Source organism: Corvus moneduloides, chromosome 3 (genome assembly GCF_009650955.1).
Source record: "Corvus moneduloides isolate bCorMon1 chromosome 3, bCorMon1.pri, whole genome shotgun sequence".
NCBI lineage: Eukaryota > Metazoa > Chordata > Aves > Passeriformes > Corvidae > Corvus > Corvus moneduloides.
The window spans coordinates 75,231,769-75,259,689 of NC_045478.1; the positions used below are offsets into that span (position 1 = coordinate 75,231,769).

The following is a 27,921-nucleotide window of genomic DNA, read 5'->3' on the forward strand; positions in this document are numbered from 1 at the left end:
CCCCACTAATCAAGGCTGTGGTGTGGAAATAACCTGATGTCCAATATATCCATTAAACAGACTAGCCATCTAAGTATTGTCTAAGACGTCTAACTTTATGTTGGCTTTCTGTGATAGGAGGATACACAGACAAAGCCTTGTATTCTGAACCCATTTCAGGTAAGAGTCTTGGTTCCAAACAAGAAGAAAAGGCAAACGCTTTCTCTGAAGTCTGACAAACTGCAAAGCTTCACTGTTAATAAAAGGCTTGTAATAAGAAGGGCTAAACAGGAGAGTGATTGAATCCTTACAGCCAGCAGCGCGGCAACTGACCTTATCTGAAGCAAGGATTCTGAAGGAAGCTATCACTTGCTCAGCCGTGTCTGTGTCTGCCGTTTCTCTGGTCATGAAGTCAATGAAGGACTGGAAAGTGACGGTTCCTTGCCCATTGGGGTCAACCAGAGACATGATTCGGGCAAACTCAGCTTCACCCTTTCACAGAATCCAAAACAAAGAAAATGGTCACCGTAGTACCAATCTCCAACTGCCCAAGCCTCTCATGAACCAGTCGGAACCACTGGTTACAGAGCTTTTAAAGCATCTTCCTGACTCAGGAACATCAACATCAGAGCCAATGAAATCTGCATCTGAAATGTCCACCCCACTTCTGTAAAAAGGACTGTGCTTTTTAAAGTGTATCCTTTGTCCTAAATACATAATATGTACCTTTCAATTAACTGTCTCCATCTTCTCTCCCTCCCACCCTCCCACAACACCTGTTTAACTTGCTTTAATTTAACACTTCTTTTTCCATCTCATCCTAAAACCATTGTAATTTAGGCATTACGCAGGGAAGTGAAACAATAGCCCAACAAGCAGTGTAATTGCAGACTCACTGAACTAAGAAGGGAAACAATTTATGCCAAATACAGGACAGCTTAACTAAGGATAATCCCTTTCTTTTCCATTAAAAAGGTGAATTTTGGAAGAAATTTTTAGAATAAATAATTGAAGCAAGGAAAATGCAACCCCCAAAGCAAGTTTATGAAAATTAAACAGTATCAAACTAATTCTTCAATCATGCAGGTAGAAAAGGATAAATTAAAAAAAACATTCATTTAATAATTGTTAATTTCAACTTTAAAGTTTCCTTAATTCAAAGAGCAATGCAGTGGACCATAGAATATGGTTTTCAAATGTCTAGCTTTACTTTTAACTTCCCTTTTAATAATTTGAAATTATAGAAAAAGCAAAGTACTATCTCTAGTGTAAATGACATTAGTATTCTCTCTATTTAGATAAACTTTAGCATTGCTGTGGTTAATGTTTTAGCTGTGAGCAGAATCAGTTGACATTGTTTCTTAAAGCTCATACCAAATCATAACCCATTGAAATTAAGCAAGCTCTGAAATCATCATGGTCCATCAATCCATTCTTCCTCTATTGAACAAAACAACGCAAGGAATACAGAAGGGAGGGTTTGAAGAATCCAAGGTAATTTCCAGAGAGATGACGAGTTTGGACCATTGGCATATTGGATTCAGTGCATGAACAGTATTCATTTGATGTTCCCCGATCAGGTCACCAGAATCATCATCAATTTTAAAAGAGGAAGAAGTAACTAACATATTACACACAGGAGAGAGACATTTTGACCACAAAAAGTAACATCAGGAAAGGTCAGGGGAGCGATAAGGGAGAAGAGGAGATGAATGGGACAAGAATACAGAGAACACGACCAGAGAAGACAAAGAGAAGAGCAAGGAGAAAAGTTTGTTACTAAACTAGTCAAATTCAGAGGATGCTCAAGCTGCCTCCCTGATATGAAATGTCTCTAAAACGTTCTGCATGGAATCTCTAGCAGCTAAAAGTACTGTGAAAAACAGCCAAATATTTCATTCCAAGGTCAAGGGAGATACATTATGAGAGCAGTCTGCTGAAATATGGGATATAAGTACAGGGATTTTCCTTTTGACTGCAGGCTGTCAAGACCCTGACTACAGTAGAGATGTGCATACTGACTTAAAGGATGAGACCTGCAAGACTTAGAAACAGATCAGTTGAAGACCTTATATGAAATGAGGTTGGTCATTTTCCAGGCAATAATATATCTGCAATATTCTGGACTCAAAGCTGAGTAAACATTAAATTGCATGAAAGTAAGAAGGTGAATAAATGTTTCCTCTGTGCTGTGATACATTGCAGTGGCTTCGAGAGAATTGTGTCATCCTGTATTAGGAGAAAGCATAAGAGAACTTGTATTGAGTCTGAGGAAAGGAAAACTGACACAAGTCTAAGTGCAAGAAGCATAGGAGCTCTCCTAGGTATCTAGTAGTGTCCAAATAAAATATCTCAAACCAAGTAAAACAAACAAACTGAAACATCTTTGAAAAATGCAAAGAAAAATACAGCTCAAAGGGATGCTGATAGTCCATCTAATCCAGTTGTCTTCCCAGAGGCAGGATCTTTTCAAAGCATTTTGACCAACAGACTGGAGTTTAAACATGCAATCTTTTTGGCTATTGTTAATCTGAAAACAGAATTATTTCAGTTTCCTCTACCTGCAGGTCATTTCCAACCTGTCCTAGACTGATGAGGCAGGCTTTAAATTCATCAGACTGTAGATTGTCAGATTCGTCCTAACATCCCATCACAGGTCATGCATTTGGGAAGGGGAAAGGAAAGAAAGAAAAGTCACAGGTCAGGTTAGTTGGTTAGTAAAGAACATTCTACTCTCAAATTAATAATCATATTCTTACAGAATTTCATGGAAATGTAATGTCAACATATGCAATGAATTACCTAAAAAGTGTGCGGATTTTGCAGTTTCATGCTTTAGGCTTTTTCTTAGTCCTCCCTTCAACTACAGAGCTAAAACTCTGCTTCCTTCCATCTTTTTTTTTTTTTTTTAACCCCTTTGCTGACAAGGCAGATTTCATTCTATGAACTGCTACTTGCTTCCTTCTTTTTCCGTTGTCATGCAGTGTATGTGATGCAATAAAAATATCACTGAACCTGGGCAAAACATGTTTTCCCCACTCAATTACTGTTAACGCCATTCTTGATCTGGTAATATTACTTAACATAATAAGCATATCTCAAAAGAGATAAGTACAAAATAAATTTGTAATAGACAACATATTTTCAGTTATCTGTCTTCTTTAACAATATATACAGTCAGGTTTTGCTTTGAAAACTGATTTTAAAAAAGTGCCATTGAGTTCCAGGTTAAATGGTTCCTAGTAACACCACATCACACTGGAACATTGGGGTTTTTTTCTATTTTGCAGGTGAAGAAGTTCACGCTAACTCTTAAAAACAGACTGGATTGTCTTCTTCTTCCTGTTCATAGAAAATGTGTCCTATCAGAGGGGTACTGTAGAGTGAGTTAACATAAATACAATTAAGGTAATATTCCAAGATGAAAAATTATTACCTGTATTGATTTTACAGACAGTTTGGAGAAGATCCAAGGTTTTCTGTCTGCTACATATTTGCCTGCTAGATGAATAATTTATTTTTGAAATTTTTTATATAGCTATGCATAGGTAAAATTATAGGAGTTTTAGCAAATGCACTGGGCTTATTTAATATACTAATAGGATAAAGTAGTGCTTTAGTAAGTTAATAACACCATGCATTTTTAAAATATCATGCTGTTATTGACTCCGTGTGCATCAACATCCACCAGCCCCATACAGGAAAGATGAAAAATAACAGTGGGAAGTCAATGAACAGTAAAAAAGCAAAGTTAAAAATCTGGAGCAGCATTTAGTTAAAAGCCATAATCACAGTAAAGTTTTTATCCTTTAATATTTCCATTTTATATGATAATTCCTGTTACGAAGCATTCAAAATGGCTTATTTTATCATTCTCAAAATGTTAATCTAGGCTGGTTTGAAACTTTCAAAAACTGTCCTGGAGACAGGCTGTGGCAGGTCCCACCAGGGGTGAAGTCAGTTCATTTTACCTTATTTCTAAAGGCAAAGATACTTCTGTGTGACTGCAAACGAAATGATATAAAAATGGGAGCTAAGAGCCAAATCCTGCCCCTCCATCTCCTCTAGCAGGTGTTGGTAGGGGATCATCAGCTACCACCCCACTACATGTGGGGTGAGCGGGCAGTGCGTGCAGGAGCTCCCCAGCCAGGCACACACAGCAGCAGGAGCTGAAGCAGTGAAGGGCAGACAGGAGTGAGAGGCTGGCACATCTTCCAAGAAACCACTTTCTATAGGAGAGAAGTGCAGTGGTTGTGCTGGAGCTCAGAACAGTCATATGGTTAAGTGGGACTCCCTAGTGAGGGTCCAAGTAGTAGTGCCAAGTGCTATAGCAGGTTTTCACATTCTTGTAGTGAAATTTTCAACTCTTCATCATATGCTGCCTAAAAAGGCATCTTTGCCTTGCAGTATATCAGTTTCATCGAATTCAGTGGCATTTTGCAATTAAGGCATAGATCAAGCCCATGTGAAGGCTTTTGTAATTGGAAATGGTTCTTGATATTTACTTTTGTTGTTTGCAGACCAACATTAGGAGCTGAAATTAATCTTTTAACACATATAAATAACTTTGCCTTGTTCATCTTTTTCTGCCAATACAAAGCAAAACACTAAAATCCCCTTAATGTTTCATTATTAGTCCCCAGAAATCTTTTTCCTCGTCTTTGTGATTTATATGTGACCTTAAAAAACAAGTGAACTTCTGAGTCAAACTAATCCATTCTTAAATATGTCCTTAATTTTCCTGAATGCTAATCGACCTGCATAAGCCTGAACACACGATTCCTTTAATAGGGAGCTGTTGTTTTTCTGTTAGCAAAATATAGGGTGGCATGATGCTATTTTTCTGCATGCAGAGCTCCTACTTGAAATCTGCAGTTTGCAGAAAAATCAATAGTAGAATGTGTTAACAGCCATTAAGATAGTACAGGCAGAGCAGCTGCAGATATTTTATCACATACTTTGCAATCTTATTTAGAATTTACTAAAGATACTGAATCTGAAAAAGGAATCCCTGCATAAAAAGATGTCAAAACCAGTGACTGACAACCTATCTGTATGGTATCCTAATTTGGCTGCATACCATTATTCAGCTATGCACCATTTTGAACACTTCTAAACTGCTTCTGTGATTCAGACATTGTGTCCCACTTTCTCTTTTTTTCTCCATACAGTCACATTAAGGAAGGAAATATAGCAGCATTGCTAAAGATTTATATTTATCCCTACAACTAGACTGTGCCTTCAGTCTCCGTCTCCAGCTAGAAGTATGGCAGCAGTGGTAAGCAAGGGTAAGCAGCAGCACCCTCAGGAATAACCCCCGGGGGCACCAACACATGTACATGCCTGTTGGGAACACAGGAGCCAAGAAGGTTACCTCATGACCCAAGGAAGAGAGCATGTTTGCCACTTGCCTTTTCAAGGATGATTTGTAAAGCTTTCTGTGCCAGCACATCTCTGCTGGGGGATGCACTGAAAGAAACACAACTCTTCCTGCCCTTGTAATTCTCACATGCACTGCAAGAATTTTTTAATATATTTTTCCCAGGGAGGAAGATAGGGGTTCCTTTTTCAGATTCATAAGCAAAGGAAGTTGTTTCTAGAAGCACTCTAAAAAGAGTTGTTAGATTTATGTATACCAAAATACATAGTTTAAAATCAGGAAGGGAGCTACTCTGCATATTAGTACTTTGCTGACCTCCTCAACACCCACCGTCAGACATTAAGAAATGTCTTAAATGGGAGAAATGCCACACAAATCAGAGCTATACCATGCATAAATTATTCTGTTGTGTATTTAAAGCCTCCTTGTCAGTGACAGTATTAATTTTTGGGATCCTTTCTGGCTATTCATCATTGTGAACAGCAGTCCAATCCTTCTAGTGTATTTTTAAACTACATCAGGCATTTAGAAATGCTGCTAAGTGCCACAAAATTTTTACATATACTGTTAATGCCATCTGACATGAAGAAGACAGTATTTTTCATGGTAGTGCTTATGTTCAGATAATCCAGTTTTATCTTCATTTCTATTTAAGGAAATCAAAACCATAGAAGAATCCATTACTGCCTTCTCTATCTAAAGATGAATAAATATAAAGTCTCCATTATTTTAGGTACACTGAAATAACTCTAAAGCACCCTGGGTTTCCTTTATTCACCAACACTAAATATTTGAGAGTGCAAGGATATAGGAAAGATAGAAAAATGAAAAACAAGCCTGTCTTTCTCCAACATGTTTGTTCAAAGTCTCCTTTTAGCCTGTGTAAATTGAGTTGCATCTATCTATTAAGTAACAGTGTAATTTAATCCTTATAAACTTCTCTTTTATCAGTGTTTCTACTATCTGTTCCCTGCATAAAACTTGGCTTGATGGTTGAGTGGGTTTAGATCTTACCACCTTCTTTTCTTTAACTTGCATTGTGCTACAGAAAATATTTGTTACACTCTGTCAGTGCAAAACTCCTCCTAGATCAGTTTCCAATGTCTGATTCTTAGGCAAATATACTAAAGAGGGCATTTGCAAAATGGTCCTTCCCTTATGTGATCCTTCCAAACCTCTTTTTTTAAGCCATTGGATTGTATCTGTCATGGGGAAAGGCAAGGTCTACAACTAAACTTGCAGACCAGGCCCAGGTTGTTGAGGCCATAGAAGCAGATGAGGAATGTATGATAGATGAAGCACCTGTCTCCTTCTGCTTCTGACCTGGCCACTCAGGCTTCCTGCAACAGGAGCCAGGGCAGAAGGGACACAGCCTGAAGCCATGAACCATTATAGCCTGAGGAAAGGAGACAGTCAGGGATAGGTAAGAATCTAGGAGCTGGGACGCAGTTTTTGTTACACATTATTGTTGTAGCCCATCTCCAGTGTGCTGGCAGCTGTGTGACACAACCACCTTCTTCCAGGTCATACAACCTTTCCTAAGGCCTTGTTCTGTTTTATGCCTTGGTATCTCAATGTTTTACTGCATCTGCAAAGCCTAAAATCCATAACAGTAGGGCTGGTTGGTGTAGGATTTAGCTTCTCCCTTCAGGCAGTCTGAGGCACCAGCGAGCATGCCAGAGAACTCACCTATGCACTACAAAGGTACAGGGATGCCAGAAATGGCCATCCTGTATAACATATACTTGGATTCAGTCACCTTGCTTCCTCATCTTTAGAGAGCTGTCAAATCTTTGGGCGAAGTCCCTGGTTTCCCTTAGAGAGATCTCTCAAATACAGGCATGTAATTTATCCAGGCCTGGTAGTCTGTCTGCTTTTAATAGCTTTAATTGCTCAATTATCTGCTCCAGTGCATTGGGAAAGCCATTTGGTGTGCTACTTCCTTCCATCCCAGGAAATATATCTCACTTTTGTGATGTTATCCTCTGCTTCCTTAGAAAATACAAAAAAGAATTATGCTATACTAGAATCACATTAGGATTTTTCCATAAAACACGTTCCTAGTTCCTGTGTAGCTAAACTTCCCTATGCTTGTGTGTTTCTTCAGAAAACAGAGGTTTGACAATTCTGGTCTTCCTCCTAAACAGTAAGGGGTATTCTAAAGAAGATTTAGTAAACTGTGACTGTCAGCATCCAATCCACCTCGAGTGCAAGTGCAACCAATTTGAGTATAGCTGGACAAACAGTGAAAAGAAAGTGGCATTTTGCTGTAGCCTGAAATGATTTGAAGGAGCTGACCCAACAGACTTGTGCTGCATTATGTTAAACTTTTTCAGTATTTGAACTGTGAACTTGGTTTTAGAGGTGCGTCCGTGTGAGCACAGAGCCATCAGAACTAACTCATGTTCACACTGATCTCCAACTGCAAATGTCAGATCCCCATCTGCATATATTTTGCTATTGTGTCTATAAATAGTTATCTTTGTAACACTCTGTCCATGAATACTGAATAACTCACAGAAGTGAGTGAAGTTTCTTCACAGTAGTGTTTTCCTTCCTACTTTTTTATTCATCCATATTTAGATAACTAAAAAATGTAACAGCCTCTTATTTCCCACATACAGCCAGCAAAACAAAGGATATTCCTGGACAGTAAATTCCCAACTATATTCCCTAGAAATATATTTCTAGGGAGACAAGTTGTGATTCAAAGGGGAAAAAAGCCTCTGTAATACAGATTACAGCTGAATGTAATGACTTGGAAGCAACAGCAAGTACTTAGAACATGCTGTACTGTCTTAAAATAAAGGGCCATGTTATTTTCCAAAACACACAGATTTATGCAGTTCTGCTTATTATTTGAAAAAATACTAAACCATATTAGCAGAGCTATAATTCTGCATTACATTTAAAAAGCAAAAATTCATCTTTAATTTATGTGTACAATGCTACTAGACTAGGGCCCTGAGCAATGTGATCTAGTGGATCTCAACCCTGCCCAGGGTGGGGAGAGTGGAACTGGATGACCTTTAAAGTCCCTTACAACCCAAGCCATCCTATGACTTTATGAGGCTGTAAATTCTTCCTTAACTGATCTTTTCTTCTCTTTTAAAAAGAGTCCATTGCTACTGCATTTGCAGGTTTTTTAAAAGGCTTACGTTTGGAATGAGAAGAACCTTGCTTCTGGGAAGAATAAATATTGCTAGTTGAGAAAAAGCAGGAGTACTGTACCCTGTCAAAATGATTGAACGATGCTCTGAAGTCATTCATTTGTTCCTGGGTGATACCCTTGGCATCTCTTGTGAGGATCTGAGTCTCAACCTCATTGATAGTTCGAGCAATGGTGGTAAGTAGGAGCTCCCATCCAACACGGATGTGCTATGAGAGAGAAAATACCGAGTTATTACAGAATCAAATGTATTCTTTTTGGAGTACAAAAAGTACAGTAAGAAAAAAATCAGCTCGAAATATTTATGTGATACTTTTTGCCGTACCACTAACTCTGTATCATGACCAAGGATCACTAAAAATACAAATGGCCTTCAGAAAAATACGAAGCTGGTTTCTAAATGGGTACTTCTTCACTAAAAGTGAAAATAAATGAAAATTAAACAAGTCTTATGAGATTATCAGAAAGCTTGCCGAATTCCATCTTCTGTGGCAGTCTCTTTAAATCCAGGAAGGTACTGACACAGCACAAGAGGACAGAATAAACTAATAAATACAAAAGGGAGTAAATGGCTACCTCCATGGTATAGTTGGTGTGCTTATTGTCAAACACCAGGGCTTCTTGTATAAGCTGATGATCTCCTTCCAGTTTGTCAATATTGTGTTTATAATTAATGATATTTTGCTCATATTGCTTCAGCTGATTCATCTGGTCCTCCAAAGGCCCTGTCATTTCAATAGAACTGCGGGCGATTTCCTGTCAAAAGAAACAAAGACACCCCCCAGTCCCACAGAATTTAAGCTTCAGATGTGCTAATTGGACCAATGTTCACATAAATATGTTGTATTTTTATACTAAGAAGCAGTAGTAATAAAACCTTCATACAGTGGAGATGAGAAATTTTACTTTAGAAAACACATTTCAAAAGAAACGTGTCACATTTATATCTGGAATTAGTATTGAAACCCCAGTGAACCTGGTATCTTTTCTACAAAAAGCAGAAGTTAAACAGTAATTGTTTAGTGATTGATTTTTCAAAGCTGAATCTCCTAGTCACCATCAAGGTACCACTTGTACAAGGTCCCACAGTTTCAAGAACAATCTTAACAGGTGCTAAATAGTTTAGGATCAAACAGCTGGTGAACTGTCATTGATTTTGCTGTTGCCCTGTATATAAAGTAGAGATAAAAAAATTATAAATCACTTTGCTCCTCAGCTTCTGCATGAGGAACATGCGCACTCACCTCCATCTTGGTCTGGATCCATGGCCCAATGACATTGGCCTGAGCAGCAAACTGGCGGCGCAGGCGCTCGTTGGCGTGCTGGCGGGCTAATTCCTCCTGCAAGGATTGATCCCTCTGAGGCACCAGCTGCTTCACCTGTTACAGTGGGAAAGCACTAAAGGTGAGTAGGCACAGCTGAATAGTTTAAAAACAAATGGAACAAATAAGTCTACAGCTGCTAATTTTCATTATTGGTCTGAAGGCCAATATCAGAAGGACAAGCCAGAATGATCACTATTTTAGTTACAACTTCCATGCTAACATAAGAAATTTGTAACATGGCCTTGGGCAGCTTGACCAGAGAGACTGACATGCAGAGAGAAGAAATTCTCACCTCTGTCTGGATTCGAGACAATTATTTCACTTTAACTGCTCTAAGAGCAGTTGCTTTGTTTTCCTTTTGAAAAACAAAGATGATTTTTCAATCTCTAAGTAATTGTTCTAAGAACAGTCAGTGCAAAACATTTTATTTGAGCACATCCGTACAATAGGATAACATGAGATATGTTCTGCCCATCATGCACATCTGAAGGTCTCTAATTCATTGCAAATGCTTTTGTTTGGCTTACCCTTCTGAATTGGCCAGGCAGATTCTAACCTGAGTCATTACTGCTTGGTTATTATAACCCATTGAGGGTGTGTTCTTGTCCATGTAAGTTTTTCTAATTCTACATTTTACACAATCATTTACCTGTAGCTTTTTATCTGTCTTGGTTCCTAATGAAACGAAGTTGGTGTGATTGCTTTAGGAGCCTCTCTTTAATCCCTTCCCAGTACTTTTCAGCTGCTAATGCCAATTTTAATCTAATTGGAAAGAAATATTAATGGCCCCAAAGATGCTGATTTTATACATTTTTGAAAAGCAGCATCTGGGTAGAAGAAACACAAAAAATTACTCTTTATACTAAGAGAAAGAATACAATCATTTTCTGTTCTTTTAACAGCACCTCTGGCCAGGCACCAGCTCTGCACTAGCCTCAACACATGCTTCTCTTGCCCTGGCAGAAAGCCAAAGAGGACACAGGTAATATTGCATGACGGGAGCAAAGGATATTTTGAAGCAGGCCTGGCAAACATATGGGAGATCATAAGGTACTGTAGAAATTCATTCTGCCATCTGATGATCTAGAATAATTTAGAGATTTATTGTAAAGTTCTCTGAATATTCTCAGTATTTCTAAACTGGAATACTGTGTTACAGTGTCCTTTTCGTATTTAGCAATTTAGCAATACATTACCTTTTCCCACTTGCTACGAATCTCTTCGACTGTAACAGTGCTGTAAGGATTGGTTGCACTTATTCTCATGCTGTAACTCTGGATGACTTTTTCAACTTCATTCTGGATTGATAGGATGGCCTGTCGTTCACCATCTGCCTCTGGCAAAGTAGCTTTAAATTGATCATGTGCAGAGATTAAACTCTAAAATCAGAAACAGAGAGGGAAAGCATGAAAACTTTAACATTTCATCCAACATCTGGAAGATCTGCTGTAAATAAGCACAGCTCCTCTCTCAGGCTCTCAAACATCCTGGCTACTGGGTATAGATACAGGAAATAGTACATTTAGATACATTCATGTAACAGCCCTCATTGGTTTTATCAGGACCATCACTTTTTCCATAATCTCTGGAATATGCTTTCATACCAACAAAGAAACCTAGTTGCAACAGAATAGACATGGCCTATCACAAAGCAAACATTAAGACAGATATTGGGGGGTTTCTTATATGTATTCTACTTTCCCAGGAGGAAAATCTTCCTTTCTTGTTTTCCCTATGACTTTAATCCAAAAACCCCCCAGATAACCATTTACCTGAATTTCCTCTATGCTATGAACAATAAACATGTCCTGTAGGTCTTCCATAGCACCTTCCATCCAGTTGTTGAAAGGAGCAGCTCTTTTGGCAAACTCCAGGTGAAGCTGATCAATTGTTTCGAGCAATTTCTCTGTCCTCTGTACAGGTTGGGAAAAGTGCATTCTTTTGTTATTAGGGCAAGATCTAGCTCCATGCACATACCCACCCATATACAAAGTCATGCCTCATCTTTTCAAAATCATTTGATTGCACTGATTGATTTCACCACCTGCTTTAAGGATTCTCACTCAAGGCATTTGGTCTAATTGCAGTAAAAGTACTCTCATATCCAACACATTAAAAGGGGTGGGTGTATGCCTTTGAAGTATAACTATTGATATTTTAAGTATTTTTGTTATTGGGACCTAACTGAAAGTGAATTAAAATCTGATAATTTTGATTTAGTAATTTCTTGTAAGTACAAAAAGGAAGAATTACACATATATTTCCCACCTTGGCATTTATGTGTGTGACTTCCTCTTTTCCTAAGGAACAAGGCTTTGCAAAGTATCTCAGTGCTTTGGAATACTCACTACCAAAAATTAACCTACTGCTGGACAGACAAGTATGCAAGACTGCAAATTCAGGCTAGTATGAAAAGGCAACTAACCAACAGCTTTTTTTAGCCTTGCTGGACATCGGATTCCCACAGAGAGGTGCTACAAACCACATGCCATTTGTTGCTGCTTTAGAACTATCCCTGGGAGCTCAGTACTGTCAAGTCTACTCTGAGCAATTCAGTCTGTTTGCAAAAGTAACCACACCAAAATGAAATGGAGGTCTGAGGAAAGGGTTTATTGCTATTTGGATTCCAAAGTGGATGCTCAGTGGCAACATTTCCAGATCTGAAATAAATGGTTCATTTCCCTCTCCCTGCCTCAGCTGAGCTGCTGATCCTTGTTACATGGTTTACCTCCAGTGCCTCTCTCCTTTTCTGAGTGAGTGTTCCCAGGCTGTCCCATTGGTCACATATCTTTTGACATCTATCATTGACACTTGCAGCATCATGGTAGTCCAGTTCACTAAGAAAGAGCAAAGACAAAAATCTGTGTGACTTTTTGAAAGACAGGAGCAGTTGCACTGTCCACACTTCCACTGGCCCTCAACAATTCTTCCCTTCTTTTTTGCAATATTTCTCCTAAGGTAAGCAAGTGTTGCAGTATGGACATTGTGTTTAGGCATTCAGCAGTTTGAGAAGCACAGCACGGGAACAGCATCAATCTCCTCTGCTCTGAGAAAAATCAACTGACATCCAGGTATTAAAGACAATTAAGGTATCCAAGTATCTTTGTCTTAGCTATTCCTGTGACACAAGCAATTCGACCCCTGATGGCCAGAATGCTTCAGTCTTGGTCTTTATCAGGTTTGCCAAGATTGGTGTTAAATTAATTGGCCTGAAATATCCATTTTGTTTTGAATAATCCAATGATCCTTTCCTTATATGCTTTGAAATTATGTAACTGAGAAAGATACATCAGGTTGGATTCAAAGCATAACCTCTCACAAGCCTGGCAATACTAATAGGGGCTGCCCAGATCTGGGGCTCAGAGAACAATTTTTGTCTTCCTCTCCAGGAGCTCCTCACAGATCTACAACCCAGAACTAGCTGGTTCAGAGAACAGGGATCTCCAGACCCACATATGCCACCAGCATGAATCAGTGCATTCACAAAGGATAGCAGTTACCATTGCTTTTTCACCTGCTTCATAGGCTGATATTATCCTGACAGGAAGCAATTTACTATTCTGCCTGAGACTGGAATAAATTTTTAAGGCTCTGTGCTGAGATTCTGCACGGAGTCTGCTTCAAACTGAACTTTCGATCTCAGTGGCAGATGATAGCCATCCATAGTACCTGTGCTTGACACTTTGGAAACTCACTTTTATTGGTGTATTACCATCCACTGAGTTTAGCTCTTGGCTTCTCCTCGAGAACACTCTGCCCAGTACTAAACGTTGCAGAGACTGTAAATACATGACACGTGGCAATATGAATCTAAGATTTACTTTGAGGCTTGAACAAGACAGTAAATGCAGATAGAATTTATTCCCCCTTTTTTGAGCATTCTTCTCTAGGCAATTGGCAAGAGGAATGTACAGATCACACTGCCAGTAACACAGAGAATCAGAGAACAAAATGAGAAGAGGCAGCTTTCCTCTGTGAAGCCAGAGGCCGGAAGCCAGAAGCTCTGTAGGCCAGGGGCAGTATTCATGTTTCCTCTTCTAAGCCCAGTCAGAGCAATCTGGTTTGGGATAAACCTGAGAAGTATGAGAAGCATTCTGTTTAAAAGAAGCTTCAGATGTGCTGCAATCAATTGAAAGTGTTGAAAGTGAAGAACGGTAAAACAGGTGAAAAAAAAAAAAAGTAACAGAATCACAAAATCACAGAATCACAGAGTAGGTCAGGTTGGAAGGGACCACAGGTCATCTGGTCTAACCTCCCTGCTCAAGCAGGGTCATCCTAGAGCACATGGCACAGGATTGAGGCCAGGCAGTTCTTAAATATCTCCAGTGAGCAAGACTCCACAACCTCTCCAGACAATCTGCTCCACTGCTCAGTCACCCTCACAGTTAAGAAGTTCTTCCTCATATTCAGATGGAATTTCCTGTGCATCAGTTTCTGCCCATTGCGTCTTGTCCTATTGCTCGGCCCCACTGAGAAGAGCCTGGCTCCATCCTCTTGGCACCCTCTCTTTAGATACTGATAGACATTGATAAGGTCCCTTCTCAGTCATCTCTTCTTGAGGCTGAACAGGCCCGGCTCCCTCAGCCTTTCCTCATAAGAGAGATGTTCTAGTCCCCTCATCATCTCTGTATCCCTCTGCTGGACCTGCTGCAGGAGTTCCATGTCTCTCTTGTACTGAGGAGCCCAGGACTGCACACAGCACTCCAGATGTGACCTTACCAGGGCTGAGTAGAGGGGCAGGATCAGCTCCCTTGACCTGCTGGGAATGCTCTTCCTAACGCATCCCAGTCCTTCTTGGCCATGAGAGCACTGCTGGCTCTTGGACAGCTTGTTGTCCACCAGGATCCCCAGGTCCTTCTCCACAGAGCTGCTTTCCAGCAGCTCAGCCTGCAGCCTGGGGAGTGCTGGTGCAGGGGTTATTCCTCCCCAGGTGCAGGACCCTGCACATGCCTTTGTTGAATTTCAGCCAGTTCTTCTCTGCCCATCTCTCCAACCTGTCAAGGTCATTCTGAAGGGCTGCACAGCTCCTCTGGGGTATTGGCCCCTCCTCCCTGCTTCGTGTTGTCAGTGAACCTGCTGAGGAGGCATCTACCCCTCCATCTGCGTCATTGATGAACAAGGTGAGCAGCACTGGGCCCAGCACTGAACCTTGGGGGACACCACAAGTGACAGGCCTCCAACTTGACCATGTGCACTGGGTACGATCCTCTGGGATCTGCCATTCAGCCAGTTCTGAATCCACCTCTCTGTCCACTCATCCAGCCCACGCTTCCTGACTTTGCCTATGAGGATGCTGGGAGAGACAGTGTTGAAAGCCTAGCTGAAATCGAGGTAGACAATATCCTCTGCTCTTCCCTCATCTATACGGGTAGTTGTTTCACACTAGAAGGCAATTAGGTTGGTCAAGTGTGATTTACCTGACTACTCCTGATCACCTTCTCGTCTTCCCTGTGGCTTGAGATGGCCTCCAGAATCAGACACTCCATCACTTTTCCAGGGATTGAGATGATGCTGGAACTACTGGCTGGTAGTTCCCTGAGTTCTCCTTCTTACACTTTGTGAAGACTGGGGTGACATTTGCTTTTTTCCAGTCCTCAGGCACCTCTCCTGACTGCCTTGGCCTTTCAAAGATGATTGTGAGCAGCCTCACTATGGTATCCTACAGTTCTTTTAGCACTCATGGATGCAGCCCATCAGAGCCCATGGACTTGTAGATGTCAAGTTTGCCTAGGTATTCTCTAATCCAATTCTCCTAACCATTTTTAAAAATAACAAAAACAACCCAAAATTGTGAAAGTAAACTCTTGTATGTAAGGAGAAAGCTGCCAGCAAGTCATACTGTACAAGGGTTCCTTAACTCAAAAGTTAAGGAACTTCTTGGAAGCCCTTTCATTAGCCTTCAAGGGACGCAACAAAAGCCACCTATCTGCTAAGAAATTTTAAGTCAGGAGCATAGAGTCTTGGATGAAACAGGCTGAGATTTATTTTGCTGTTATGAGTTTTTGGCTGAAAATTGGGGTTTTTTTCATTATAGCATATTAAGATTATTAGATTTTGTTCCTGAGTGAGCAAATTTTATTTTTGCTTCAATGGATCACTTATCTCCTTTTGTCAATTAGAGTAAGGGCAGGTGTCCTTCCATGAAAGTGAGGGACTGATTGTACCAGCTGTGGTCAAAGTGCTGGAAGGTGATATGCCACCCTCCTCCACAAGCTCTGCCAGGGAGATTCCATCATTCCCCGTAAGATCTCTACTACCCTGTTCCTTCCAGGTATATATGCTGTGGATAAATACGTAGAAGAATAATATCAAAACAACTTTTTAAAAGGGCACCTGTGGGTCAAAAATCCTAAGTTAGTTTACCAAGTGGCACTAAACAATGTAGCTCCACTACCTTTCTGGGCCTGCTGTTGTTTACTTCAAGTAAGTGTATTGTAGGTATCAAAGAACATTTTTCTGCTCAAAGCAGGAGCAGAAGAAGTAATAACTCATCAAATATTAACTACTTGGAAATAGAGCACAGGCTTACATTCCCTGTCCTATTAATTTTTGTATCTTCCCCAACATTGAAGAGACTAGATTTACATTTTGTTAAAATTTGTGCTTTTCATTGCATGAAATACAGCTTCTCCTGTGTTACAGACCTTCTAAGATAACAGTCTTTCTATTTGTTTGGCCATTTGAAACCTACAGCCTTTGGAATTTAAAATTATTAAGTTATCGCTATTGATCTTACAAGTAATTCAATCTTATCTGTCCAAAATTTAAAATTTACTGACATTTTGACCTGATCCAGAGAAGCACTTAAGTATGAGCTCACTTTAGGAACAGTGATAGTGCCACAAAAATAACCTGCTGAGCAACATGTTTTAGCAGTGCTTCAGAACAAGGTTCATGTTAACCATGCATGTAAGCACAGTTTGAGCCCAGGTCTCCAGAATCAAGATGACTCTCAAATCAGTGTTACAGATAATGGTCTCCTTGGCTGGAAATCAGTACATTAGAAGTGATGGATACACAAGAAATTACATTACAAAAATTTTGCCTTGATGATTGGAAACATTGAAATGAGCACATAAGATCATAAATTAATATGGGTTTTCATAGTACAGCTCACTCAAGTTAGCATTTGTTATGTCATAAATGGCAAATCTGAATTTAGAAATGCCTGTCCCCCTTCAGCTTTGTATAAAGCCCTATCCAAGCCCTGTCATGCCTCTTTGCCAAAGAATATCTAAGTCTATACAGGCTGGGAACACAACAATCTTATAGCAGCATCCTGGCTGGAATCACCTGCTTGCATACCAACATAAATCCTCTATCTAAATAGCAACAATCAACAAGCTTGTAGCAACTTTAACCTTAAGCACAAAGTGGACTGAGCTGCTGCAGCAGAAAATACCAGATCAGACAGGAAACTGTAACTAGTAGAGTTCAAGGTCATACAGCAACAGTTCTCTTTTGAAATTTGCAACATTAGGCATCCAAGAGATTGACTAAAACAAAACATGGAGGGGGACTGACTTGGAATGTAGACACAGATGATGATGGTTTCTGTAAGGGCCTGCTCCAGTGATGAGAAAAAAACCAACCAACCCACCAACCAAACAAATAAGCAAAAATCAAGAAAGAAATACCCACATGGACTTCAACAGGTTTTGTATCAGGTGCACGTTTCTTAGCATTCAGACATTGATCCTTCTTTAAAAATATGGATTAAGAAAGAAATTAGCATTTTCCTCCATAGTTTTATTGTGCGAGGAATTACATATAATTAAAATCAGTATTTAGACAGAAGGTGTCCATTTGCTTGCAGCCAGTGATAAAACCTGACCTTTATGACCTTTCATTCAGTATTCTCCATGGGCATTAAGCCTAACTGAGCTACAAAGTCACAGTGAAAATCAGGCACTGATAGCCCCATTGTATGGAGAAGCAGAGAAGTCAAATTAGAGCATCTCTAAATGCAATCAGCTTTCAGCACCTTCGCAGCCCAGGCCACAAATAACTTGTTTAACTTCACACAGCAAATTACTGAAACAACTGTGAAGAGACAATCCCAAAATAGACAGGATACCGTGTTCATTGACGTCACCAGAGGTAAAGGACAGAGGGTTCAAAAGACTGGTAAGCAGATGCTGTGCTGTGTATACTACATTCCCAAACTTTCACATAATTCATAAAGCTGAATCTGAATTAGCAATGATTAGGTGTTACAGAAACTTTCTTTAGTATAAAGAGAAGCAAATCTCAGGGGCAATCCCAAGCAGAAATACAGGCTGGGTAGAGAATGGATTGAGAGCAGCCCTGGGGGGAAGGACTTGAGGATGTTGGTTGACAGGAAGCTAAATATGACGCAGCAATGTGCACTTGCAGCCCAAAAAGCCAAACGTGTCCTGGGCTGCATCCAAAGCAGCGTGGCCAGCAGGGCCAGGGAGGGGATTCTGCCCCTCTGCTCTGCTCTGGTGATACCCCACCTGGAACCCTGCAGCCAGCTCTGGGGCCTCCACAAAAGACATGGACCTGTTGGAGTGGGTCCAGAGAAGGGACACAAAGATGATCAGAGGGGTGGAGCATCTGTCCCAGGAATACAGGCTGAGAGACTTGGGGCTGCCCAGCCTATAGAAGAGGAGGTTTTGAGGAGACCTTATAGCAGCCTTCCAGTGCCTAAAAGGGGCTTAAAAGAGAGCTGGAGAGGGACTTTTAATGAGGACAAGGGGGAATGGCTTTAAACAGCAAGAGGGCAGGTTTAGACTGGATATTAGGCAGAAATTCTTTACTGTGAGGGTGCTAAGGCACTGGAACAAGTTGCCCAGAGAAGCTGTGGATGCCCCATCCCTGGAGGTGTTCAAGGCGAGGTTGTATGGGGCTTTGAACGTTATCTAGTGGAAGATGTCCTTGTCCATGGTAAGGGTCTTGGAACTAAATGGTCATTAAGGTCCCTTTCAACTCGAGCCATTCTATGAAATAATTCCACAGAGATCAAGGCATGCTAGGAGGTGTTTCATAAGCTCACATATTCAGGGCAGTCTCCATTCTCTGTAATTTTTCAGATTTCTTTCACATTAACCAAAACACAGCACTTACTCTGCCCACTGTGATTTACTTTTCTTTCTTTAAATTATCTTGAAGATGGGCTTTTTCTTTTCAATCCATTTGAATTACACAATTCCTGTAAGTGATGCTACTATCAGGTATGAACTACATTTTTAGACAAGTCTCTGATTTTTAAATCATTAATGAATATGGAGCTGTTCATGAGTCATGGTCCTTCACAAAGTGACAAAAGGGCATGTTTCTAAGACTTGATTTCTGAGCAGTAACTGTTCTGCCTGTTCAAGGTGAGAAACTGAAACTTGGAGAGCTGAAGCCAAGGGCAGGAATCTGAGAATTTTGATCTTGGCTGCTGTTTCAACCACTACTACACATTTGCTCCTGTTGGCTTTACAGATTTATACAGTGAGTGCCAAACTGCCAAGACCAGGAGTGGCACCACTGATTTACAGCACAAAGCCTCTGCAATTAACGGCATAAGGTGATAAAATCAAATGTGCTTACCTTGGTGTTAACACCAAGATGGCTTTACCCAAACAGGTACGTAATGCTACAGTCCTATCAGTGCAGGCAGAGCTCACAGAACTGTGCTTCACACAGGTGAATTAACAACCTTCCCACAAACAAAAGCAAGCTCCACCAACAGGGACAGAGTTTAGGCAGACTAACTTGAACAACACTCAGGACTTTGCTGCCATAAGGGGTCAGTCCAGAGCCTTGACTCTTCACATTGCTGACCTGTGCAGCTGATGTCAACAACACAGATGTAGCCTAAATGTGTTGCAGAGCAGTTCTCAGCTTTGGCTGTGTTTTCTCTGGGCATAGTATGCTGGCTGAGCAAGCGTCAGTGGCTAAATTGATGGAACTGTGGATGAAAACTCTACCTCTCCTATAGGAGAGCCTTGTGTGTGCTTGATTCCTTGTGCAACCCTGAGCAAGTTACTTAGTTTCCATATGCCCCACTGTCCCTTCTGTAAAATGAAGACAAGGGCACTTCCAAATATAATATCAAGAAGTTGTGAAAATAAGCATATTAGAGACAATTAAATCTGCAGGAAAGTCAGTGCATTACCCACTATTATGGAGATAATATAGGGATGTGAAGCCTTTCGAAAGGACCAATATACTTGTGAAGATACTTGATCTGTAATTTGTGTAAATGAAAATATTTTCTAAGTTAAACAACTCATAGCCAGTACCTCTCAGCAGACCATGAACTGAGAAATAAACACCTCCAGGATTCCCATCAACCCACAATGGGTAGAGTTAATGCTAAAAGATTACTGTGAAGTCAAGTTGAAAATGTTTGTTTTCAAATAATTTTGGTCAGTTGAATATCTATATTTGGTTGGGGGTAAGGGGGGGATGAGGGAAAGGTCTCAGTGACCAGCTCAGATAATATACTTATGAAGCTATGTCTGGAATTCCTACGTTGGTACCTATGACACTATCAAATTCATTGGAAAGAGTTTATCGCAAAGTTAAATGTCAGCAGCTGCAAGCCTTTAAATGGAACATACTTCAGCTCCTGGGCAATGGCAGCGATCTGTTCCACCCTGTCCTGGTGAGCAGCCAAATCGCTCTCAAAAGCTTCATGTTTCCTTAACATGGCACGGACTTCTGTCAGAGAGGCAGACTCATAATCCTTCTGAAGCAAGGTCTGCTCTTTGCCTGAAAGAGGAAATTAAAATATTACTCATTTTTTGCTAATTTATTTGTTAGGAAAATTGCAAATTTAATCAAATTTTTGGTTGAGGCATGGTGAAAATCATATGTCTGGAATTAAATCCCACCCCCACTGAAATCAGCAGCAAATTGTCAGCACATGTTAATTAGAAACATATATTTTTAAAGCTCTCACAGTGATGTCTTGATTTTTGCATAGTCTGCTGATACAGGTCTAAAACAGCGAGTATTACTTTGCTGGAGAAACTGGCATAAAAATGGTATATTAGCAAAAACTGTATTTCTAAACCACTGTGCTAAGTTTTTGTAGAATAGACTTACAAAACCAGAAATCACACTGCTATGCTCAGCTTCACTCTTACTAATGATCTGTTATTCTTTTTTGTTCTGCCTTCAATTCATTATTCATTCCAGCACTTAACAAAAAACAAACCCTGAGATGTGTGACTGCCTTTTGTATCAAACACTGAATTTTAAGTGGAAAATGCCATCTTATCTACAAAAGGCTAGGGAAGCAAAGATTAAGTAGAAACTGAAATACTACTGCTGAGTAACTCCTATGTTGGACGACTGAGTCCACACAGACAGGCCCTGCAGCTACACTCACCACATGGCATTTACAGCTCTGTGAATCCTAGAGCCAGAAGCAACTATTGTTTCACTTGCTGTGTACCAGCCTATGTGAAGTTTTCCCTACACAGCAGCTATAACTTGTCACCATGAGTAGTTTATGCTTAGAAATAGGCTCTCAGGGCTGATAAATGCTGTAGTTTCCCTTCTAGTATCTGCTTGGCAGCCGTTTACAGCCTTGCATGCTTCCAGCAACTGTTAGAGGATGGACTCTGATTCACTTTCACAGTGTCAAAAGGATGTTGCTGGAAAAAGCCAGAAGCATGGCAGAAACAGCAAGACAGTCGTCACGATGATAGAGCAGACCTATGTTTAATAGTCCCCAACAAAACTGAATGCCACTGTATGGTCCTACGGGTGTCACAACTACAGGTAAGGTTAGGTTACCATTAAAAGCCAGAACTATAAATGGCGTGTAATCGAGGGTTTGGAACAAAGCAGACACGAGTCTATTGTCATGTAGCTTATCTGGACTATCCAGAACATCATGATGACCAAATAATAATAAACTCAGAATACCTCCATTAATAATTTCACACTCAGCCAGTGGTATCACTGCATTCCTGGTTGGATTGCTGGTGTACAACTACATAGGAATACATCAGCAGTAATGGCCTCTATTCAAATGCAGAATATTCCCATTGAATCACTACCTCAAGTATGATTTTTACAGTTACATCTCATTAGCAACATGCCAACAAGTTAGGATTGTGACTACAGTCAACAAAACCTGACATTTTATCTGCTATTATTTTAGGTTGTCTGAAACTGTCCAAACTACTTATAAGTGAGTTCATGGCTGGCAAATACTCAGCACTGACAGTTCAACTTTGAACATTAAAATACTAAAAATGTTAAAAGGCATCTCTCCTCACCATATGCCCACTGTTCATGAGTGGAAGCCTTCTGCCTAAATTTCTCAGCCAAGTGTTCAAGTCTTTCCAGTCGTCGTATTTCATTCAGCAGCCACTCTTCATAGCCTTTCTCAGCTTGCTCAAGTCTCTGCCAAGCGCCGGCAATATCCTGTGAAGAGAATACATGGGAGAGATGGATGAAACTACAACCTTTTTTTATCTAAATTTACAGATTTTTGATTCCTTCACAATTTGGCTTCAAAAAGAGAAGTTTTTATGTTCAGATTTTGTAAAATCACAGAATCCGAGAAAATGTTGTGAGGCAGTTGTCTTTTAGTGCAGACACCTGCTTCTCATAGTGTGTTGCATTCAGATGGGGTCACAAAATGAGCCCCTATAGAAATGGTTTTTGAGCATGGTTATGTGTCCAATGTCTTCACAATATATTGCTTTTACCTCCATTTTACAATGTGTGTGTTCTTTTATGATATACCTATCTGTTATCAAAATGAAAGTGCTTTGCTTTCACAAGTTGACAATAGCAAAGTAATTCGTATCAAGAGGATTTGGTGCGTATTTTACCTGGAACACAAATTCATTTCACCTTCTGTAGTACACAAAGTTTTGTGAGCTTCCTTGCAAACTCAGAGACATGAGTGGGAAGCTGAAGTAACAGGGCCCTTATTTCCTGCATACGGGGAGTGGACAATGGCCCTTTTCAGACGGAGCAATTTTTTTTTGTTTATGAAATCTGAGAAACCAAAACACAATGATAGAGTAGAGTACAGAAACAGGTTTGCTATATTCAACGGGAAATGTTTTGATCCACAGTCAAGTCACAGTACTTATCAGCAGATGAGGATTCTTGGTACTGACTATTCTTATCTTCATAGACATAAGAAAAAAAGCAGAATTGAAAAATGCAGAAACATGTATTGAGCATTGTCTGTTTGTTTAAGTTTGATGACTAAAAGGTCAATGAAACCACTGAGTTTTGCTTAAATAAACAATCATTGGCCTCACTGATACAGGAGTATTGATAACACTGCCAAAGGAAGCTCTGTATCGTCTTGCATCTCCAGATAACTTGCTTTTGTGAAAGCCTTCAAAGAGGCAGGAGCATGCTTATTAGAAAGCAAGATTTAGAATGAAAAGGAATATGTAAAAAGAGTTTGGTGTTGAAAAAGTGCAGCAAACTGATGTTTCTGAAGATGACTTAGAATTGCCCTTCAATCCTTCATGTTGACATTTTTGGAAGATCATTGATGAAGCAAACAGAATATTGATGCCTCCTTTACTTACTGAAACCATTTTCCCCTCTGATGGCATGAAAGCTGGCCGATTGCTGATTCTCAGTTTTGTCTGCAGGGTGTTGAAATTGATCTCCAACTGACATTTCTCTTGGACTTTGGGAGGCTTGTGTTTGCGGCGGTAGTCCCGGAAATCCTCTAATTTCTTCTGCATAGCCTGCATTGTTTTTTCTGGGGTCCTGTTTTCCAGCCAAGGAATTGTTCGGCGAATCCATTCTAAAAGCTTTCAAACCAACATAAACAAGTCAAATCAAGACAATGGAAAAACAATGAAGAAAAGGCTATCTTGAACATACAAATCTTAATTTTTTCCATTTTAATATTATTCACTTCAGTTGGTACTGATGCCTTAATGGCAAGTAAACACAAGATATTCAAAGTTGAACAATACTTTTATAGCAAATTTGCACAGATATTCTAGGTATTTCTAGAAATACCCTGGTTTTCAGAAAGATTAAGACACATGTAAGGTGTCTCTAATTACTCAAAATCTGAGTTACCCAATATCATCTACCCCTTTCAAAAGTATTGGTCTTGGTTTTTCAGGTAGTCATAGTTATGGGATCAGGACAGAAACAGCCTCAAGTCATATAAAAATCTTCACTTGGAAGGCCATTAGTGCAAATTTAGATACAGAAAGTAGTGCTGTGACCTCAGTATGTTTTTGCAGGTTATGCATAAAAGATAACAAAGCTCTCACTTGTGCACTGTATATCTGTAGTCCTGCTCAGCAGATTTGCCATTAAACAAGAAAGGACAGGAGGAATACCTTCATCTGTACATTCATCTGCTGTCCGTGCTCACAGATGAATTGTGAACAACCTGACAGACCCTCTCCAGGTGTGCTTTGCAGTACAAAAAGCCAATGGGCTTGCTTGGAGTGACAGGATCTGTATGTTCCGCATGTGGTCAAGGATGGCTGTCTTCCAAGATTAGAGAGACAGGAAGCTTGGTCTTGGGGCAGACAGATGACACTTTTGGGCACGTTAACAAGACTGACTGACTTGCTGAAGGTCACACAGGAAGTCTGTGGCAAAGGAATCACCTAAAACTTGATATCCTGGGCACCTGGGCTTTGTAACCTGCCACTGTGAGATTTACCCTTCCAGTGTCTCCACTTTCCTGTCTTGAAGAGAGTGCATGAATCTTTCATCTTTCAATATTTCACGGGCATAATTGTCACCACATTACACATAGAGCATCCTTACCTCACTTGCTAGTCTCTCATACTCTTCCATCAACCTCTCATTTTCCTGATTCACAGCAAGCACCTTACAGATCCGGTTAGCTGCAGTCTCAGCCTGTAAGACACAGCAAATAAACAGGACATATTCATAAACACATTCTGAGAAAGGTATAGGCTTGGAGAAAGAGAGAGAATGTGGCTGCTGCAAATAAAAGATCACATTCTTTTATAGTTGTTGATTTATGCTCCTAGATTGCTTAGATACTCATTTTCCCTCCTTCTGCAGCCATAGATTCCAAAGGCCTGAATGAGGCATGGATCAGCACAGAGGTCCCTTTGTTGTACAATGAAGCCTTACTATATAGTTGTCTAATAAATCTTTTCTTTTTAAAGACAACTTAGGCAAGTCTTAAAGATATCCTATTAGGTTATTTTTTAAAATCACATCCAAAAAGTATTAGATTTGTTAGCCACACTGGAAAGACACCACATGTGATGCAGGAGTCTCAGACCACTCTATATCTGCATATCATATGTACATACACCCTTGAGAACAAGTGCAGCTCAACCACTGACAGCAAATCTTCTCATGCCTCCTGACAAATTTATATGCGAAGGCACTGTGTAGCTCTGCCATATTTAAAATTTACTAGTTTGATATCACAGAGCAATACTTTCACACAAATATGACTCTGATGATCTAATCAAATAAATATTCATGTAGACTCCTGTGTTAAAGAGTATTTGGAATTCCCCTTTTGCACAAATAGCAAAACCTTCATACCCAGAAGTGAGAGAGTGCAACAGTGTAGTTGTGCTGTGGTAAGGTATAGGAGACCTAGCCAACAGGAAGGGAAATTCAGTCCTGAGGATGAAGGGAAAATATCAACTACTTTAAAGGTTCTTTATTTTTTTTAACGTAAGTTTGGTTATGTCCATTTGTAGGCTAGAAATGTATGAAGCAGAAGAGTGGGAAATGCCACATTTATAAGTGACAATCTCACCGAAAACAGCTCTGCTGCTGTTATTCATGTCTTTTATACTAGCACTTTCATCCACAAATAATTCTGTTGGCTTCAGTGGGAACCAGGCACAAATACTGTGTTGGATGTCTTCTGTGCCCTTCTGTGTCTTTAGGCATCTTTGAAAATCTAGCCCTAAATTACTACTCAGCATAAGTAAGTCTCCATCTCCAAAAGTCAAACATTCTATTATGCAGTAAAACACATAAGATGTTGTAGCAACAAGCAACAACTCCACTTAACAATATCTTCAAACACATTTTTTCTGAAACAGTCCTTAAAATTTCCAAATAAAGACCCAAAATTAGAAGCAAAATCTCTATTTGAATTAAAGAAGTTAATTTGTTACACATTTAACTAAAACAGGTTTGAGAGTTGGTTAAAAACGAATATTAGTGCTCAAGTAATACTTGCAAATGTTAATTAAAACCACATAGTACTAAATTAATTGTTTGGGGTTTTTTTAAATAAGCTAGTGGAAATGTGAAACAACCAATCAAAAACACAGCAACCTGAAGGGACAGTTGATTAATACCTGCTCTGCTCCAGCAAAAGCATGGTAGAAGCAGGACACATATGTCATGATAGCTCTCTCATCAGGTTTGGGAGTGTTCACAATATCTACAAGAGGGGGGAGAAGTTAAAATAGAACAGGAAAAAAAGGAATCGAGGAGTAGAAAATAGGAGGAATAAATAAATGCATAACTTCATGTCCTTCTTACTGTTTTCTTATCCATAGCTCTGTATTCTAGAAGCTCTACAAAGCTGTAATAAATTTAATGTTAGATTGAGGGGTGCTGACGGAATATAAAATACATTAAAAATCCAGTATAAGCTCATACAAAGAGGAGGATTTTTTTTAATACGCTCGATCCTGCAGTATTGCCACAGGGGGAGTAACCTTAACAAGACTGACTGCTTAAGAACTGGCACATGTATGTCTGGTGACTTGGATTGTGGGGGTTTTGACTAAGACACAGGAAAGGCAGACTACATTTCGATCTGGGGAGATGTTCACTGGAAGTTGCACCTGGATTAGTTACAACCTTAGCATTATATATCAGTATTCCTTATATTACCAGTACCTGAAGTATGCCCAACTCCAAACCGCCTTGCTTTTTAGAATTTTCCTTCTTTTCTTTATGACATGATTCCAGAGCTTGTCTGAGATGTCTATATATGTTTCTGTGTCTGTTTTGCATAGTAGCATCATGTTGCTGTTTGTACTTACCATTAAGCATTTAACATTTTAAAAACAATCCTGAAAACATAAGAGAAGGGTTTATTTTCTGAGCATGTTATGATGATTTTGACATCTGTAGCAGAAATAATATCCAGCAGAGAGAAGAAAGATGGCATTCTACTATTGAAATTTTTTTTCACTCTGCGTATTTTCACCTTGCATTTTTAATGGTGCTTCAAATGAATTCACACAATATCATTTAAAGGGAATATCATCCTCTATCCCATTCAGTAACCAGCTATCAAAAACCTACTGGATATTATTAGTAAATATGCAGAAAGATGAGACAGGAAGATTTGTTTCTATGGAACAAATGGATGGACTACTACTGGCTCTACTAAAACAGTGGCTCACAGAGAAAAGAGGCGACAGGAAATGAGCTCAGCTCTAAGATGCTGTTCTAGTAACTAGTGAGGAAAAGATCAGAAAAGGAAAAATTGCTGAAAGAAACAAGACAGAAGGTGAAGGATGAGATCTGATCCATCTACAATCTCACCTTCTGAGCACCAGCAAATGCATGGTAGTAACAGGAAACATATGTCATAATGGCTCTTTCATCAGGTCTGGCAGTGTTTACTACATCTGTGTGGAGAGAAGAGGGTTAACTGCTCAGAAATTCTCACAAGATACTTTCATCTGATTATGCTAATGGTGTCACCTCAGTGCTGTAAGGATTCCAAATAAATACACCATTACTCAGGTTGCCTCTGTTTACTGATATGAGTGCAAAGCCACCTAAGCTTTAGGAATCAGCAAACAAAAAATATACAACTCTTCCTAAAATGGAAAAACATCTAAAGGCTGAGACTGTACAGAAGGGTATTGCTACCTTCTGGTTTGTGGAAACTTCCAAGCAGATGGCATGGCTGGCAGATCTACTGGGTTCAGCTTCGCTGACACTCCAAAGCAACTTCATCTGAATCACTGCAATTATTGCAGAGCTAAACACAGCCACTGACAGTCATAGACTAGAACTGCACATAGTATCAGCACAGGGTCCCTGTGGCTGACAGGGTACTGGCATATATTGGAAACCTGTACAACTCCTGCAGTCCAGAAATACATTTTGTGCTAAGAAAAGCT

At 39.8% G+C, this 27,921-nt stretch overlaps 1 protein-coding gene across 9 annotated transcripts in view; it reads right to left on the reverse strand.

The window, feature by feature from the left end:
- ACTN2 (actinin alpha 2) overlaps positions 1 to 27,921 on the reverse strand; it is a 146,245-nt gene that overhangs the window by 2,325 nt on the left and 115,999 nt on the right. For 2 of the 9 annotated variants that reach the window (XM_032102237.1, XM_032102235.1), the window contains exons 8-20: positions 26,131 to 26,216; positions 24,596 to 24,688; positions 23,380 to 23,610; positions 22,099 to 22,246; positions 20,428 to 20,578; positions 12,582 to 12,690; positions 11,626 to 11,766; positions 11,050 to 11,232; positions 9,773 to 9,907; positions 9,105 to 9,284; positions 8,591 to 8,737; positions 2,541 to 2,618; positions 313 to 471 (exon numbers count right to left, since the gene is read on the reverse strand). In XM_032102237.1, coding sequence (XP_031958128.1) covers positions 313 to 471; positions 2,541 to 2,618; positions 8,591 to 8,737; positions 9,105 to 9,284; positions 9,773 to 9,907; positions 11,050 to 11,232; positions 11,626 to 11,766; positions 12,582 to 12,690; positions 20,428 to 20,578; positions 22,099 to 22,246; positions 23,380 to 23,610; positions 24,596 to 24,688; positions 26,131 to 26,216 — 1,841 coding nt within the window. Of the gene's footprint in view, positions 1 to 312; positions 472 to 1,353; positions 1,420 to 2,540; positions 2,619 to 8,590; positions 8,738 to 9,104; positions 9,285 to 9,772; positions 9,908 to 11,049; positions 11,233 to 11,625; positions 11,767 to 12,581; positions 12,691 to 20,427; positions 20,579 to 22,098; positions 22,247 to 23,379; positions 23,611 to 24,595; positions 24,689 to 26,130; positions 26,217 to 27,334; positions 27,421 to 27,921 lie in introns of all 9 variants that reach the window. The other 7 variants (XM_032102241.1, XM_032102240.1, XM_032102238.1 and 4 more) reach the window with 5 other exon arrangements.